This window comes from Pseudoliparis swirei, chromosome 6, assembly GCF_029220125.1.
Source record: "Pseudoliparis swirei isolate HS2019 ecotype Mariana Trench chromosome 6, NWPU_hadal_v1, whole genome shotgun sequence".
NCBI classification, from domain to species: domain Eukaryota; kingdom Metazoa; phylum Chordata; class Actinopteri; order Perciformes; family Liparidae; genus Pseudoliparis; species Pseudoliparis swirei.
This window is the reverse complement of record NC_079393.1, coordinates 28,363,619-28,381,414: the sequence shown is the minus strand read 5'-3', so window position 1 is coordinate 28,381,414 and position 17,796 is coordinate 28,363,619. Positions and strand designations below refer to the sequence as shown.

The 17,796-nt window shown below is 43.9% G+C and overlaps 2 protein-coding genes across 3 annotated transcripts; both read right to left on the bottom strand.

Annotated features, from left to right (window-relative positions):
- Positions 1-4,869: 4,869 nt before the first annotated feature.
- polr2c (RNA polymerase II subunit C) lies at positions 4,870-11,115 on the bottom strand. Of its 2 annotated transcripts, none has more exons than XM_056415968.1 (9): positions 10,947-11,115; positions 10,504-10,553; positions 10,270-10,338; positions 9,368-9,420; positions 7,452-7,580; positions 7,317-7,368; positions 7,049-7,217; positions 6,894-6,968; positions 4,870-5,197 (listed from the first exon to the last, which is right to left on the bottom strand). In XM_056415968.1, the coding sequence occupies exons 1-9, from the start codon at positions 11,030-11,032 to the stop codon at positions 5,053-5,055; spliced, it is 828 nt and encodes a 275-aa protein (XP_056271943.1). In that variant the 5' UTR covers positions 11,033-11,115; the 3' UTR covers positions 4,870-5,052. The 2 variants fall into 2 exon arrangements, with proteins under 2 accessions (XP_056271943.1, XP_056271944.1); XM_056415969.1 differs by lacking the exon at positions 10,947-11,115 and adding an exon at positions 10,630-10,940.
- A 1,085-nt stretch (positions 11,116-12,200) lies between these two features.
- Positions 12,201-17,686, bottom strand: coq9 (coenzyme Q9 homolog (S. cerevisiae)). The gene is made up of 9 exons (XM_056416020.1): positions 17,571-17,686; positions 16,841-17,057; positions 15,342-15,477; positions 14,388-14,524; positions 14,253-14,343; positions 14,005-14,109; positions 13,620-13,775; positions 13,083-13,136; positions 12,201-12,511 (listed from the first exon to the last, which is right to left on the bottom strand). Exons 1-9 carry the CDS (start codon positions 17,626-17,628, stop codon positions 12,476-12,478), a joined length of 990 nt encoding a protein of 329 aa, XP_056271995.1. The 5' UTR covers positions 17,629-17,686; the 3' UTR covers positions 12,201-12,475.
- Positions 17,687-17,796: the final 110 nt, after the last annotated feature.

Sequence of the window (17,796 nt, the reverse complement as noted above, 5' to 3'; positions counted from 1 at the left end):
CATCTAGTCGCATGACATCTATTGTTCATCTGGTCACATGACATCTATTGTTCATCTAGTCACATGACATCTATTGTTCATCTGGTCACATGACATCTATTGTTCATCTGGTCACATGACATCTATTGTTCATCTAGTCACATGACATCTATTGTTCATCTGGTCACATGACATCTATTGTTCATCTGGTCACATGACATCTATTGTTCATCTGGTCACATGACATCTATTGTTCATCTGGTCACATGACATCTATTGTTCATCTGGTCACATGACATCTATTGTTCATCTGGTCACATGACATCTATTGTTCATCTGGTCACATGACATCTATTGTTCATCTGGTCACATGACATCTATTGTTCATCTGGTCACATGACATCTATTGTTCATCTGGTCACATGACATCTATTGTTCATCTGGTCACATGACATCTATTGTTCATCTGGTCACATGACATCTATTGTTCATCTGGTCACATGACATCTATTGTTCATCTGGTCACATGACATCTATTGTTCATCTGGTCACATGACATCTATTGTTCATCTGGTCACATGACATCTATTGTTCATCTGGTCACATGACATCTATTGTTCATCTGGTCACATGACATCTATTGTTCATCTGGTCACATGACATCTATTGTTCATCTGGTCACATGACATCTATTGTTCATCTGGTCACATGACATCTATTGTTCATCTGGTCTCATGACATCTATTGTTCATCTGGTCACATGACATCTATTGTTCATCTGGTCACATGACATCTATTGTTCATCTGGTCACATGACATCTATTGTTCATCTGGTCACATGACATCTATTGTTCATCTGGTCACATGACATCTATTGTTCATCTGGTCACATGACATCTATTGTTCATCTGGTCACATGACATCTATTGTTCATCTGGTCACATGACATCTATTGTTCATCTGGTCACATGACATCTATTGTTCATCTGGTCACATGACATCTATTGTTCATCTGGTCACATGACATCTATTGTTCATCTGGTCACATGACATCTATTGTTCATCTGGTCACATGACATCTATTGTTCATCTGGTCACATGACATCTATTGTTCATCTGGTCACATGACATCTATTGTTCATCTGGTCACATGACATCTATTGTTCATCTGGTCACATGACATCTATTGTTCATCTGGTCACATGACATCTATTGTTCATCTGGTCACATGACATCTATTGTTCATCTGGTCACATGACATCTATTGTTCATCTGGTCACATGACATCTATTGTTCATCTGGTCACATGACATCTATTGTTCATCTGGTCACATGACATCTATTGTTCATCTGGTCACATGACATCTATTGTTCATCTGGTCACATGACATCTATTGTTCATCTGGTCACATGACATCTATTGTTCATCTGGTCACATGACATCTATTGTTCATCTGGTCACATGACATCTATTGTTCATCTGGTCACATGACATCTATTGTTCATCTGGTCACATGACATCTATTGTTCATCTGGTCACATGACATCTATTGTTCATCTGGTCACATGACATCTATTGTTCATCTGGTCACATGACATCTATTGTTCATCTGGTCACATGACATCTATTGTTCATCTGGTCACATGACATCTATTGTTCATCTGGTCACATGACATCTATTGTTCATCTGGTCACATGACATCTATTGTTCATCTGGTCACATGACATCTATTGTTCATCTGGTCACATGACATCTATTGTTCATCTGGTCACATGACATCTATTGTTCATCTGGTCACATGACATCTATTGTTCATCTGGTCACATGACATCTATTGTTCATCTGGTCACATGACATCTATTGTTCATCTGGTCACATGACATCTATTGTTCATCTGGTCACATGACATCTATTGTTCATCTGGTCACATGACATCTATTGTTCATCTGGTCACATGACATCTATTGTTCATCTGGTCACATGACATCTATTGTTCATCTGGTCACATGACATCTATTGTTCATCTGGTCACATGACATCTATTGTTCATCTGGTCACATGACATCTATTGTTCATCTGGTCACATGACATCTATTGTTCATCTGGTCACATGACATCTATTGTTCATCTAGTCACATGACATCTATTGTTCATCTGGTCACATGACATCTATTGTTCATCTGGTCACATGACATCTATTGTTCATCTGGTCACATGACATCTATTGTTCATCTGGTCACATGACATCTATTGTTCATCTGGTCACATGACATCTATTGTTCATCTGGTCACATGACATCTATTGATCATCTGGTCACATGACATCTATTGTTCATCTGGTCACATGACATCTATTGTTCATCTGGTCACATGACGTCTATTGTTCATCTGGTCACATGACATCTATTGTTCATCTGGTCACATGACATCTATTGTTCATCTGGTCACATGACATCTATTGTTCATCTAGTCACATGACATCTATTGTTCATCTGGTCACATGACATCTATTGTTCATCTGGTCACATGACATCTATTGTTCATCTGGTCTCATGACATCTATTGTTCATCTGGTCACATGACATCTATTGTTCATCTGGTCACATGACATCTATTGATCATCTGGTCACATGACATCTATTGTTCATCTGGTCACATGACATCTATTGATCATCTGGTCACATGACATCTATTGTTCATCTGGTCACATGACATCTATTGTTCATCTGGTCACATGACATCTATTCTTCATCTGGTCACATGACATCTATTGTTCATCTGGTCACATGACATCTATTGTTCATCTGGTCACATGACATCTATTGTTCATCTGGTCACATGACATCTATTGTTCATCTGGTCACATGACATCTATTGTTCATCTGGTCACATGACATCTATTGTTCATCTGGTCACATGACATCTATTGTTCATCTGGTCACATGACATCTATTGTTCATCTGGTCACATGACATCTATTGTTCATCTGGTCACATGACATCTATTGTTCATCTGGTCACATGACATCTATTGTTCATCTGGTCACATGACATCTATTGTTCATCTGGTCACATGACATCTATTGTTCATCTGGTCACATGACATCTATTGTTCATCTGGTCACATGACATCTGTTGATCATCTGGTCACATGACATCTATTGTTCATCTGGTCACATGACATCTGTTGATCATCTGGTCACATGACGTCTATTGATCATCTGGTCACATGACATCTGTTGATCATCTGGTCACATGACATCTATTGTTCATCTGGTCACATGACATCTATTGTTCATCTGGTCACATGACATCTATTGTACATCTGGTCTCATGACATCTATTGTTCATCTGGTCACATGACATCTGTTGATCATCTGGTCACATGACGTCTATTGATCATCTGGTCACATGACATCTGTTGATCATCTGGTCACATGACGTCTATTGTTCATCTGGTCACATGACATCTATTGTTCATCTGGTCACATGACATCTATTGTTCATCTGGTCACATGACATCTATTCTTCATCTGGTCACATGACATCTATTGTTCATCTGGTCACATGACATCTATTGTTCATCTGGTCACATGACTTCTATTGTTCATCTGGTCACGTGACCTCTATTGTTCATCTGGTCACATGACATCTATTGATCATCTAGTCACATGACATCTATTGTTCATCTGGTCACATGACATCTATTGATCATCTGGTCACATGACATCTATTGTTCTGTCCATCCTGGAGAGGGATCCTCCTCTGTGTCTCCTGAAGGGTTCTTCCCAGTTTTACCTTGAAACGTTTGTTTTCTATTTCTTGCGAGTTTTTCCTGATCCAAGGTCAAAGGTCAAAGGTCAGGGTGTCTATGTGTACAGATTGTAAAGCCCTCTGAGGGGAGGTTGTGATTTGTGGTATAGGCTGTACAGTTTTTACAGTGTCGTGTTGGCTCTTTTTCTTCAGTAAATATGAATACTTCCTCCATGTGTCTCTGAGCAGTTCCAGTGTGTTTATCATTTGCTTTCCTGTGAGTGTCTCCTCATCGTCGTCTCACTGGATCTCACATGAAGTATGAAGAGAAAGACTAAAGCTGCTTATTTAAGAGAAAACATGTTTAACATGTGAATCGATGTTTGGTGTGTATCCATCACGTCGTGTGTTCCCAGAGCGTGAGCAGGATGTAGGAGACATACCTACATCTTTACATGATCACCTATTCATATCCAATTACATCATTATATTATTCTGTTTGGAGCAGATGTATATAATCTTCACAAAATGTTGATTCAACCTAACAATACGTATTTACTTAAGAGTTCCAGTTAGTTTCCTCATTAAAGGTCTGCAACGTCATGTCAAATGTGCTCCAAGATTTTAAATAATGTACAATTGAATAACATCAAAAAAATATTTATTACTGATTTACAATAGAACTAGATACATTATAAATAATACAAACTCTAATAATAAATACTTTATCATCTTTTGTCAAGTAAAATAAAGGCTGGATTTAAAATAGAAAGTCTTTGAGAAAAGAATGTATTTCTAATAATTGTCATTGCACAGCTCCTGATCCTCTGCAGCTCAACGAGAGCTACATTTGCAGATTAAAGAACACATAAATAAATGTAAAAAAATAATATATATATATATATATACACAATGTATCTGATAAATATTAGTAACGTTTGTTAATTAAATTCCAAAGAACGTGCTTTAAATATTAACATTTTAGTGAAGTACGTAAACAGATGTTTTGATTGATATATATATATATATATATTAATTAGTGCTGGCTGTAGTTATATTACATAGTCTACAGATCAAATGAAGAGTCCTGATAATAAATGTAGTTTCCTCTTAAGACATTTCACAAACTTCTCGTCTTTGTTTTCTTTTGCAACTTTTATTTCCAGGTGTTTGAAAGTTTTGAGTTTAAACCAAATTACAAGAACTCCCAAACGCAGATTACAAAACGGACAGATACATTTAAAAAGTAACATTCTACAAAACAATATTCCAATAGTTTAAGTTCACAGCCACAGAACCGGGTCCGGTTCCGTTGGGCTTCAGTTGATGGTGAGCACGTCGCTCTGGATCTCGTGGCTCAGCTGCGTCTGAAGGTCGCTGAGCTTCTTCTTGAGGACGGCCAGCGCCGACATCACGATGGTCTCGGGCCGCAGCGAGCCGCACGACTCCACGTTGTAGAAGAACCTGCGGCGGGGAAACCACACGGCCGGGTCGGAAGGGGAGTCACGCCAACAACGGCGGTCCCATGAGCAACGCCAACGGACGGGAGTGGTAGCGATAGACGCACAGTTTCATATAAATATATATAAATATTAATGTTGTGAACCCGAACACGAGGCGTTAGATGTTCAGACGTGTGTGGGACGTCCTCAACAAGTCTGAAGCAGAACTAGAGGTTAGTTCTTCATGGTGGATGACAGGGTTTTTCCTGGGTCAAAATGGGTCTTCAGTGCTCCCCAAATTTTTTTTTGCAGCGCTACGCTTTGTGTCTCTCTATCTATTCGCGCATCTCACAGTTGCGTATTGATCAGACAAGATTACTATTGATCAAAACAGAACGAGGGTTCAGCTCTAGCCTACTTGAAACATACTATTGAGAACTAGAGATGCACCGATCAGGTTTTTGGGGCCGATCACCGATCACTGAAATCAATATCTGCCGATCCGATAATACCGATCACCGATCAGTGTCGATTGAAGCATTCTATTTATTGTGTAGCATTATTGCCTAGGACTATGAGGAAATACATATATAAAGCACCTCAAACATTAAAGAAATTACCGATTTCTTAAACATTTAGGACTTTTACTTTGAAAAATGTCCTAATTGATACATTAAAATTGATTGATTGCCAGTGTAAGGGATTTCAGATATGTATGGAACACATCTGCATTATTCATTTCCTGGAACTCTTGGGGAAATCTATATACAGGACTTTTTTTAACATACAAAAGTCTGACATTTATTTTTATAAACTCTTCCTTGGTACAGAAAAAATGTTTTAATGTTAGCATAATTTAAGCTAAATCTCAGAAACGATCTATAAAGATACAAAATCAGTTCATTGTTTACTTGTGGATGATTTGTCGACATCTTATTTTGAAAAACGGATGTTGTTTCATGTGGTTCTTTCCGCTAACTTTGCAAAACCGGATGTTGTCACGTGAATCCTTCCGCTAACTTTATCAAACCCCTCTTTGCTCCCGATGGAATGTGTTTAGCGTGAGCATCTCTAGGGGCAGACATGTGAGAGTCGGCTGAGTCGACCCAGAGATTCAACTCGGGGGACGGGGACGCCGCTCGGTGGTGAGGATCCCCTCTGACCTCTGACCTCTCACTGCGGCCCTCGCCGGGCGCATCGTCTCCGTTGCGATGCGCCGCGATTGAAACGTCTGATAGTTTTTCTTGCAGATGTTACGTCATCTGATCGGCCAAGTTTGATCGGCCGTTTTGAGAACGCCGATCAAAACTGATAATGGGAATATTGGCCGATATGGATCGGTGCCGATCAGATCGATGCATCCCTATTGAGAACATATGCGCTGACATGCACGTGATGAACACAGTTTTTTTTTCCTTCATCGCAGACTTTTTTTTGCCTTAGGCGCTCGGGATTTGTCATAGGCGTTTGGGAAAACGGCTTAGGCGCGCGCCCAAATTTTCTCTATGCAGGGAAAACCCTGTATGAAAGAGATGATAACTGTTTCCACGGAGATAAGCCCCGCCCCCTCTAAGGCACAAATGAAGCGAAAAGCCACAAATGGTCAAGGGAGTAAAACATGCGAATATTCACATTACACATTTTGGTGTGATCGCGGATTTGCAAAATAAATGATAAGAAATGGAAGAAAGAAAAGAAAGAGAAGAAAGAAGCGTCACCTCTCCGGCTTCCCGTTGGGGTCGTAGGGCGCCTCAACCTCGTCCTCCTCGATCTCGGTATATTCGCTCTTCGGCCTGTCGGCGACACGAGACGTCAATTCATCACCCGGCCGGCGGTTTCATATTCCACCGGCGACGGTGTCACGACAACGTACCACTCCTCGGGTCGGGGGAACACCGTGTGCCTCAGCGCGTTGTCCGGGTCGTACTCGAAGGACACCCCCGCCGTGGGGTTCCACTTGGCGTGCTCCTTGCCGAAGCCCTTCTTGGCGTACGCCCTGAGCCGGAGCTCCTGGCCCTTACGCAGCTTCACCAGGATGATGTCTACGAGAGGAGGGATGGTTCATGTTGACAGGGGATGACAGGATGGAGAGACACAAGCCAATCAGAGTCCACCCCCCACAAGGTCATCTTCAAGCTTACCATCTTGTTCCACGTAGTCGTTGGGGTCGTTGTCTCGACTCCTGGAAGTCACCTGGAAAGCAGCAATGACGTCACAGTCAGGCTCCTCCCACTCCCCTCTGAATGACCTCCGCTCAAAGAGGAGGGCGGGCTCACCGGGATGACTCTGGGGTTGTTGGACAAAAGGTCGCGCGAGGTCACGTGGCGCGTCTGGTCCTCGGTGCACCGGACGTCCAGCGTCAACTCCACGGAACACTCCGGACAGAAGTCGTCACAGGTGCAGTCCTGCAGGAGGAGCAGAGCATCGGAATGACACCATATATATATACACACACACATATATATATATACACACACATATATACAGGACTGTCTCAGAGAATTAGAATATTGTGATAAAGTTCTTTATTTTCTGTAATGCAATTAAAAAAACAAAATGTCATGCATTCTGGATTCATTACAAATCAACTGAAATATTGCAAGCCTTTTATTCTTTTAATATTGCTGATTGACACAGCTTAAGAAAACTCTAAAATCCTATCTCATAAAATGAATATTTCCTCAGACAAAGTAAAAAAAAGATTTATAACAGCTGAACAAAATCAAACATTTGAAAATGTGCTTCCAGGTGTTTCGAGTTAATTAGACAATTCAAGTGATTTGTTTAATACCCTACTAGTATACTTTTTCATGATATTCTAATATTTAGAGATAGGATATTTGAGTTTTCTTAAGCTGTAAGCCATAATCAGCAATATTAAAAGAATAAAAGGCTTGCAATATTTCAGTTGATTTGTAATGAATCCAGAATGCATGACATTTGTTTTTTTAATTGCATTACAGAAAATAAAGAACTTTATCACATATTCTAATTTTCTGAGACAGTCCTGTATATATATACACACACACACATATATATATATATATACACACAGGCACGTGCACAGATAGAGCCCTAGTGGTGCTCAAGCTCCTCCCCTTTGTCCTGGATGAGTAAATTGCCCTTTTTGCTGGAGACACATTTTTTTTATTCATCCGTATTTCAGAATAAAAGTTACTCTTTCTGTCATCAAGTCCCCCCAAATGTGTTTTAATATCCGACGGGGCATTTATTTGAGTTATTGTGAGAATTCGCCTAGACCCGCTCCGCGCTCACGAGCCCCCCTCCTCCTCTCCTCCCCGCTGCCCTCCCTCCTCCACTTCCTCCTCCGCGCAGGTCTCCTCACGCCACTGAACGGCTGCACCTCCTTCTCCTCTGACCCGCAGCACCAGACACACCTGACGGTGTTTGTCCCCTGACGTTGTTTTGTGATAAATCAACCACAACATTAGCGCTGCTGAAAACATGACGTCACAACTGGTCCGACGTTTCCTAAAAAAATAAACAAACAAAAACTCCGTGATTTCAAAGCCTCGTCCAGCTGTTTACTGACGTTAGTTATGTTTAGAGAATAGAGAGAGGAGAGAGAGAGAGAGAAGAGAGAGAGAGAGAGAGAGAAGAGAGAGAAAAGAGAGAGAGAGAGAATTCTTATTCCGTTCTATTTAACAGGGGCTAGTCTAGGATTTGCGTGGCCAGACTGAAAAAAAAATCATAAGGCCTCTCTTGTTCAGAGGGCCGGGCCAAATGTGGAGGCGGGCCGTATCCGGCCCGCGGGCCTTAGTTTGAGAACCACTGCTCTTGGCTGTTGTCTATCAATATCGCTCATTTTGAAAATGCCGTAAGAGGGCAATACGGATCTGTATCAGACCAGCGAGGAGGGCAATACGTGGCTGGCATGAAGACCCATTAGCCAATCAGAACGCTTGTACTGTCGTTGCTATACAATAATTCATCTTTATTCATAAAGAACATGTAAGCTAGCGGTCTGATGCTGCCAGAGGAAACGCATGTTGAGGATGTATTGCATCATCAGTGTATTGCTGCTTATGCTTCAACTCTGTCAGAATTTTTTTTTGGCATTGGGTGCCCTTTTTTTTGGTTTGAGCACCTGCCCCCCAAAATGTCTGTGCACGTGCCTGTATACACACATATATATATATATACACACACACATATATACACACATACATACCCGAGAATACTGCATCTTATCCACGATGTCGTCACTTGTGAGCGGAATGAGACCTGAAGACAAAGGAAGCACATGTACGATAACCACGTGGCGCCGTACGATAACCGCGCGGCGCCGTACGATAACCGCGCGGCGCCGTACGATAACCGCGCGGCGCCAGACGATACGCGCGCGCGACGATAACCACGGCGCCAGACGATAACCACGCGGCGCCAGACTGATAACCACGCGCGTACGATAACCACGCGGCGCCGACGATAACCACGCTGGGCGCCAGACGATAACCACGCGGCGCCGACGATAACCGCCAAGCGCCAGACGATAACCGCGCGACAACAGACGAGCTTGGCGCCGTACGATAACCACGCGGCGCGATAACCACGCGCGCACGATAACCACGCGGCGCCAGACGATAACCACGCGGCGCCAGACGATAACCACGCGGCTCCGATTTGATAACCGCGCCACGATAACCACGCGGCGCCCGACGATAACCACGCGCGCCAGACGATAACCACGCGGCTCCGTACGATAACCACGCGGCGCCGTACGATAACCACTTTGCGCCGTACGATAACCGCGCGGCGCCGTACGATAACCGCGGCGCCGTACGATAACCACGCGGCGCCGTACGATAACCACGCGGCGCCGTACGATAACCGCGCGGCGCCGTACGATAACCACGCGGCGCCGTACGATAACCACGCGGCGCCGTACGATAACCACGCGGCGCCGTACGATAACCACGTTGCGCCGTACGATAACCACGCGGCGCCGTACGATAACCACGTTGCGCCGTACGATAACCACGCGGCGCCGTACGATAACCACGCGGCGCCGTACGATAACCACGCGGCGCCGTACGATAACCACGCGGCGCCGTACGGTAACCGCGTACGTACCGACTCTGTGAGCGATGAACTCGTCGTGCAGCACCGAGGAGTTGGCGTCGATCTGGATCCAGTCGATCGCTGCGAATAAAGAGAGCAACACAAGCTCCATGACGGCTGTCGGTGGACTACATGTCCCATCTTTCCAGCGTGTCGCAGCTGCAGCATCTCAACTCTCTTCCAACTTCAGATAAGCATTCACATCCGGGTACCACGAGCCTAACGTGACACAGCAGGCCACCGTACCTATGGTGGCGACTTCCGACATGAACACACGGCGGATGGAGTTGGCCACCCTGAAAAGAAAACGTTTTCAGAGGTTGATTGTGATAGTAGGGAACATAAATGACACAACAATAAGGCTTTGAGTACTTCCGGTCCTTCCTAAACACCAAAGCAGCCCGCGAGAGCGAGTGGATGTCCCGGTTTCCTCCCTCCAGTCGGCACACTGTCCTCGGTATAACGGAGCGATGCTTTCAGAGAGCACCTCACGTCGCCTCGTTGCCTCCACACCGACGCTGTTTACGTAGAGTCTCAGATGCAGACGGCATGATGCCGTCCGCGTAGCTTTAGCCCCGCAGCGCGGTTATTCAACATGTTAATGTAACGTTCAGGTCCCGGAGCAGCGGAGGAAGAATGGCTGCCCGGCGCCACTCCGCGCTCCGGACCGACACTCAGTGACTACTCACGCCAGGTCGGTGTTCTCAATGATGAACTTCACATTCTCGTCCGTCAGTTCTGTGATTTTCACCGTCGGCTGGTTAGCATACGGCATTATTAGAGTGAAATAAAGCCGAAATATGTACGTTATTAAACCGTCCACACGCTCAACTACTGCTGCTTGGAGTTGAAGGCCTCCCCGGAAGTATTTACTACCCGCTGATTGGCCAAGAGATGTCAATACGGATGCTGATTGGTCAGGATGATATATTGAGGCGGGTCATACATTTAATATCCGGGTCACGTTGTGCCTTGAATGTAATTTCCAAATAAATAAATAATGAATACAAAATATCTACTTTTGTGCGCAATTTAATTTCAGTATATATTTTTATTCTTTTAATTTTTTTAAACAAACAAATAGACAACCCCAGTAACAATGCAGTTTGGTGCAATGCTTCTTTTTTGGTCAATAATAATAGTTTACTCCCAAACTATCTAATGCAGGGGTCTTCAAGCTGTTCAGGTCGAGGACCCCCAAACTGAGAGATGAAGCAGGGACCCCCCACCATGAATATGGTATAACAGTGTTTTATATTAGTCTGGGCCTAGTGCCATGTATAAACATACCTTACTATTGTGCATTTAATACCGAGCTATTCAAATAATACACTGGATCATATATTCATGTTTATATTTTAAATATGTGCAAGGTACAGTAAGGAGGGTGGCCGCTCCACTGCCTGTTCTGAACATACCTTGTTCCCTCATATCAATGTGCGCCAATATAAACATTGTGTGTCAATAGCATGATCATAGTGCATACAAGCTAACATGCTAATGTACGTTTCCTTATTTCAAACTTTGATAAGGAAACGAGAGTGAGGCCGATTGTATGCATATGTTATCTTCTGCATACAATACTGAAGATAAGTCTTTTTTTAGAGATACATGTGACTGAAAGAACATATTCTGCCTCCATTTATCCATTCACTTCAACATGTTGGATTCCTGTTGACGTGTATTTAAAGACATTTAAATGGGTTCTATTCCGGGATCAGAATCGCAAAACCCTAAATTGGGGCGTGGGGAGGTATTTTCAAAATAAGATACATTTTCTAAACAACCAAAAATGCTTTGATATTCAAATAAAATATATATATTTATCCCTCACACTTTCTGCCTTGTTATACCTGCATCCTCTCTCTCTCTTTTAGTTGAAGACCTCTGATTTAATGGATGACTGAATTCATATTACCAGACAATTAAACAAACAATAAATATACAATATATAACTACGACTTTATTTAAGTTTTGATCCATCAAAAAAAAAAAGACAGATCATTATGTCCGAAGGGGAAAAAAAAGCAAAGCAGGAGAATGAACCCGCGAGAGCCTCAGGTCCAACAGGTGAGCACAAAGAGGCTGAACACATGAAGGTTCTCTTGCGGAACACATCCCATAACCCAAGACCTTCAGCCTCTTACAGTTATTCAGGAATAAAAGCATGAAGACGATGATCTCTTGGCGGGCTCAGCGGCAGTGAGATGTTTCCCCATCATCTCCTCTGGTTCAGTCCCGTGAGGTTCTTCAGCTGGAAAACAAGCAACACACATGTAATCATCTTTACATCACGTCCACGCCGCCCCGTCAGCCTCGCCTCCTTAACCCTTGTGTTGCCTTCGGGTCAATTTGACCCGATTCAATGTTTCACCCTCCTGTCGCCTTCGGGTCAATATGACCCGATTCAATGTTTCACCCTCCTGTCGCCTTCGGGTCAATATGACCCGATTCAATGTTTAACCCTCCTGTTACCTTTATATTTACTAACATATTTTACCCTTGAGGTCAATATGACCCCAGCTATTAAAATCTCCAGAAAATTATTAGAATTAATATTGTTTTCCAAGTTTAAGTGTGAGGTACTTTATGTTTGTTTGTTGACTCCCGAAAGAACACCGACATTAACCATTGAATCGGGTCAAATTGACCCGAAGGCGACACAAGGGTTAAAAGAGGAACACGAGTATCACTCTCAATGCACGGTTCAACCGCTAATGCCGTCCCGAGGGAACATTTCAAAATAAGGGCGTAGACTACGCCGTGTGTATACGTTTCCAAACTTGTGAATGCAGCTGCAGAGGTTGTGACGGGTGATCACTCACTGTGACGGCGGCGCCCATCAGCCCCTGCACCACGCTCTCACCGGTCGCCTGCGCCTGCAGCATGAAGGGGAACACGCGTGTGACGGAGGAACATGGGAGCGACTTATTGAAGCATCTTCACTTCCTACGTTCACTTCCTGTCAGCTGATGTCGTTCACAGACTCTGCAGCCGGAGATTAACTGGGACACATGCGGAGCGTTTACAACTGAACAGGTCGGTGTGTTGCAGAGCTGTGACATCACAACTGCAAAGAAGTCTGGGAAATATTTACCTGTACATTATTAAAAGTTGTGCTGTATTATTAATAAGTGCATCATTAATGGGGACCATTAGGGCCAGTAAGACGGACCTTTTGAGTCCATTGATCCCACGTTAGCTTTGGGCCGATAGCAACGTTACATCTAAGAGTACAAATGGAAGTAAGCATGTGCTACGCTCATGAGGGGTCCCTGGTCCTTGGGAAGGGGTCCCTGGTCCCTGGTCCTTGGGAAGGGGGTCCCTGGCCCCTCCGGCTTCACGCCCTGTGAGCACGCTACCTGCTTGGCGGTGGCGGCCATGTTGACGACATCCTGGATGCGGTTGTCGAGGAAGGTCCAGGAGTCCTGGAAGTCCGGAGAGGAGTCCTGCAGCATCACCAGCTCCGTGGTGTTGTAGATGCCCGTCAGCGCCGCCCGCTTGGTGTACCAGTTCATCTGCAACCGGGTCACACCGCACACTCTTTAAGAGGCTTCAACACACAACCAGTACCTGACAGAATCCACTGCATAACATACAAGGAACGCAGAAACATTTGGATTGATTATCAAACAGCCATCAGTTGAAGAGGACCGTCTTCAACCTTAAAGCACGACAACTATAGACACATCCTGTTGTGAGAAGAAGAAGAAGAAGAAGAAGAAGAGTTTGAGGGGATCCACTCACGTCTGTGGAGCGGTCTCCAGCGTAGTACCACATGTCGTCCACCAGGGTGGAGAGGTGCTTCAGGCTGTCGGGGATGTTGTGAGGAAGCAGCAGGATGCTCATCGCCTGAGGCCACAAGGTCACACGTGGAGTAAGACTCCCCCTTGATTCCTCTCGTGGTGCTTTATTATTTATAAGTATTAACATATAATCTGTTTATAATCTGTTCATTATTATTAATATATAATCTGTTCCCCTGTGATTTCCACCTGTGGCCAGGACTCGATGTAAGGGATGTGCATCCTCAGCCTGGCCTCCACCGCGGCTCTGAGGAAGTCTGCAGTGCTCTTGGGTCTGTACACAGGAGGCAACGGCTTCAGTCCGAGTGTGTGTGTGTGTGTGTGTGTGTGTCTGTGTGTGTACTGTGTTGCTCAGCCAGGATCTCCGTCAGCTGAGTGTTACACTGAGAGATGAAGTGAAGGATCAAGTCTCCTGATCCATTAGGGAACATACCAGTGGAGGCCGAGGACAGGCCCAGAGTCTACACACAGACACACACACACACATAGAGAGACACACACACACACAAAGAGACACACACACACACACACAGACACACACACACACACACACACACAGACACACACACACACACACACAGAGACACACAGAGACACACACACACACACAGAGACACACACACACACACACACACACAGAGACACACACAGAGACACACACACACACAGAGACACACACACACACACACACACATAGAGAGAGAGACACACACACACACACACACACACACACACACACACATAGAGAGACACACACACACACAGAGACACACACACACACACACAGACACAGAGACACACACACACACACACACACACACAGAGACACGCACACACACACACACACATAGAGAGAGACACACACACATAGAGAGAGACACACACACACACACACAGAGAGAGACACACACACACACACAAAGAGACACACACACTCATATAGACACACACACACACACAGAGACACACACACACAGACACATATAATTTACTATAATTATAACACATATATGGTAAAGAAACAAGCAAGAACAAAGCGCCGTCGAGTCATGGTCTGCATCGTGTTCTTTGGCCTCATTACTTCTTTTCACCTTTTAAGAGCAGAAATAAAAATAAAAACTGAATGAAACTTCCTGATGGAAACAACAAGAGAAAACTGGGAGGAGGATCCGGAATATCCCCGCGTGACTCGTCTCGTCTCGATGAACCCCCTCTTCACTGCTGTCTGTCCACCAGGCAGGATGAAGCTCCTCCCCTTACATAAGCCCCTCCCCTCACCTCAGCTGCAGCGGCGATGGCGTCCGTGGACCAGCCGAGCATCGGGACGAACTCCAGAGCGGCGGTGAGGACTCGAGCCTGGAGCTGCTCCTCCGTCTCGTAATCCTCGCCCTGCTCGCCGCCCTGGTCCTGGTAACTGGGGCAACGTGTGACCACACTATATTATTCATAGATATATATATATATATTATTCACATTATCATCAAGCTAGGATTAACATTCCTCTGACATACAGACATGTGTCTAGTTACTGGTCAAAGTCTTTCACAATAGGATATTCTTTATTCCCGTAGTGCAGGGGTGTCAAACACATTTTCACTGTAGGCCACATCAGCATCATGGCCGCCTCTTAAAGGGCCGGTGTAACTGAAACGCTGTATAAACTACTCCCAAACATCTTGTTAAATAACTCTCTTTGCATTTGATTTGTGTTTATTTGAGTGTAGAAATATTGTACATAAGAAAATGTCTCCATTATTATAACGTAAATCCATTTTACTTGAAACCTTCAAAATAAAAGCACTTGGATTTCTCTAATAAAAGATGATCTTATGTCTTTCAAGCCGACAGGGGCCACAGAAAATGATGTGGCGGGCGTAATTCGGCCCGCAGGCCTCGTGTTTGACACCTGTGACCTAGTGGGACATGTACAGGATTATAGCGGCTGGTAAAGTGCAGGAGACATAGTAACAAATACTAAATAAGTAATATGAATTGTAAACAGGAATAAAAATAGCTAACGAGTAACTTCTCAGTGAGATACGGGGACTTGTTTTCTTTTTTAGACAATGCGTCTTGAATAGCTTTAAAAGTAAAAATAAAAACACAATAACTACCGGCTGATTATGACGCAACACTTTCCAAAACTAGTCAAATATAGCTCACAAATTAGTTTTACTACCATTCAAAATCTAAGGTAGAAATATGTCCATCTTCTTTCAAGAGATCTCAGCAATGCCAATCTGTGGGTAACGATCTTTTATTCATTACTAGAGAAATAAAATAGAAATTGAAAAAATAACAATGAAAGTAAGAACAATGACACTTTTATTTGTTATACGTTCTTTTTTTAATCTGACTGCTTTCATCTTTTAAGTTTCTATCAAAAATATAAAACGTTATATTTTTCGTGCTAGACATATTTTCAAGTTCGTATTTATGGATCCCAAATAAAATTAATAAATCAATAGAAATTAAAATACTAATAGAAATTAAAGTACTAATAGAAATTAAGAATTTAATTATTATTAAGAATTTAAAAAAATAACAATGAAAGTCAGAAAAATGACAACTTTACTTGTTATATGTTCCTTTTTTTAAATCTGACCGCTATCATCTTTCTATATAAGTTTCTGTAAAATTAAAATTAAACTTTCTATTTTCAGGTCACTTATTATGATATTATTATTTCATCTCAGCCGATGATGGTTGAGTCCAGACCTGCACGCCACCATCACGCTCACCCACACACAGGTGAAGCTTGTTCATGAAGGACTCACCTGGTGCTGGACCTGGAGGCCTCCTCGGCTGCGGGGTCAGAGGTCGGGTCGTCCCGGAGGGCCTCTGCCTGGTCGTGCTCGTGGTAGGATGAGGAAGAGGATGAGGAAGAGGGGGGCTTGTCATCCTGGAGCCTCAGCGCTGCACAGTGGACGCCTCGCCTCAGGCCTCCTCCGCTCTGGGGGGTCGCTGCTGCTGCTGCTGCTGGTGCAGCCACCACTGAGGAGGGGCAGATACAGGAGTCAGGCTGTACTGAGCCGCTGGAGGACATCGTGACGTCACAGCCAGGGGAACGGTGGACACTTAATCCTTCCATTATCACTTATCAAAATGAATAAATATGGTAATATCAGTGTGTGTTAAAACTACTATAAATAATTCAAAATATAAAACAATGATTTTAACAGGAGGAGATTGTGCATTATAGTAAAAAGTGCAACAGTAACTCCAGCAACACGTCCTTAGGTGAAGAAGACGTTGGCGACCTGCAGGACTCGACAGCTGCAGCGTCAAAGGATCAGCAGCAAACTAACCGCCGACTTTACTATTTAGTCATTTAGTTTAGATACAATAACGCTGCCCAGTTATGTGCATCGAAACAAGTGACTTTGGCCCGGGGCAGCTGACTTCTAACTCGGGTTAGTTTCCACCCAATGCGACACACGACCGACAGAACGACCGTGGGCTCCGTGGTCAGCCCCGGGGCGGCCCGGTGCCCCCAGCCCGGCTCACCTCTGCCCAGCCCCCGCAGTGCCCTTCCAACAAGAACACCTCTCAGCAGCGCCGCCATGTTCAGCTGCGTTGTGTTGGCTTTTTTGGGCACGGATACGTCACTTTAGTGCGACTCAGTGAAAGACAAAACATCACGCTGGCAAGAGAACCCAACAACAAGGACGTCGCCTTCAAAATAAAACGCGTGTCAAATACATATGTATATTTACTGCTAAATGAAAAATAA

Excerpts from the sequence above, each read along its gene's own strand:
- coq9 (XM_056416020.1), bottom strand. The coding sequence starts at position 17,628 with ATGGCGGCGCTGCTGAGAGGTGTTCTTGTTGGAAGGGCACTGCGGGGG. Across the intron at positions 14,344-14,387 it reads AGTACACACACAGACACACA|GTACAGACCCAAGAGCACTG; the intron begins CACACACACACA and ends GTTGCCTCCTGT. Across the intron at positions 14,110-14,252 it reads ACATCGAGTCCTGGCCACAG|GCGATGAGCATCCTGCTGCT; the intron begins GTGGAAATCACA and ends TTGTGGCCTCAG.
- polr2c (XM_056415968.1), bottom strand. The coding sequence starts at position 11,032 with ATGCCGTATGCTAACCAGCCGACGGTGAAAATCACAGAACTGACGGAC. Across the intron at positions 7,581-9,367 it reads ATAAGATGCAGTATTCTCGG|GACTGCACCTGTGACGACTT; the intron begins GTATGTATGTGT and ends CTCCTCCTGCAG. Across the intron at positions 6,969-7,048 it reads TTCCCCCGACCCGAGGAGTG|GCCGAAGAGCGAATATACCG; the intron begins GTACGTTGTCGT and ends TGTCGCCGACAG.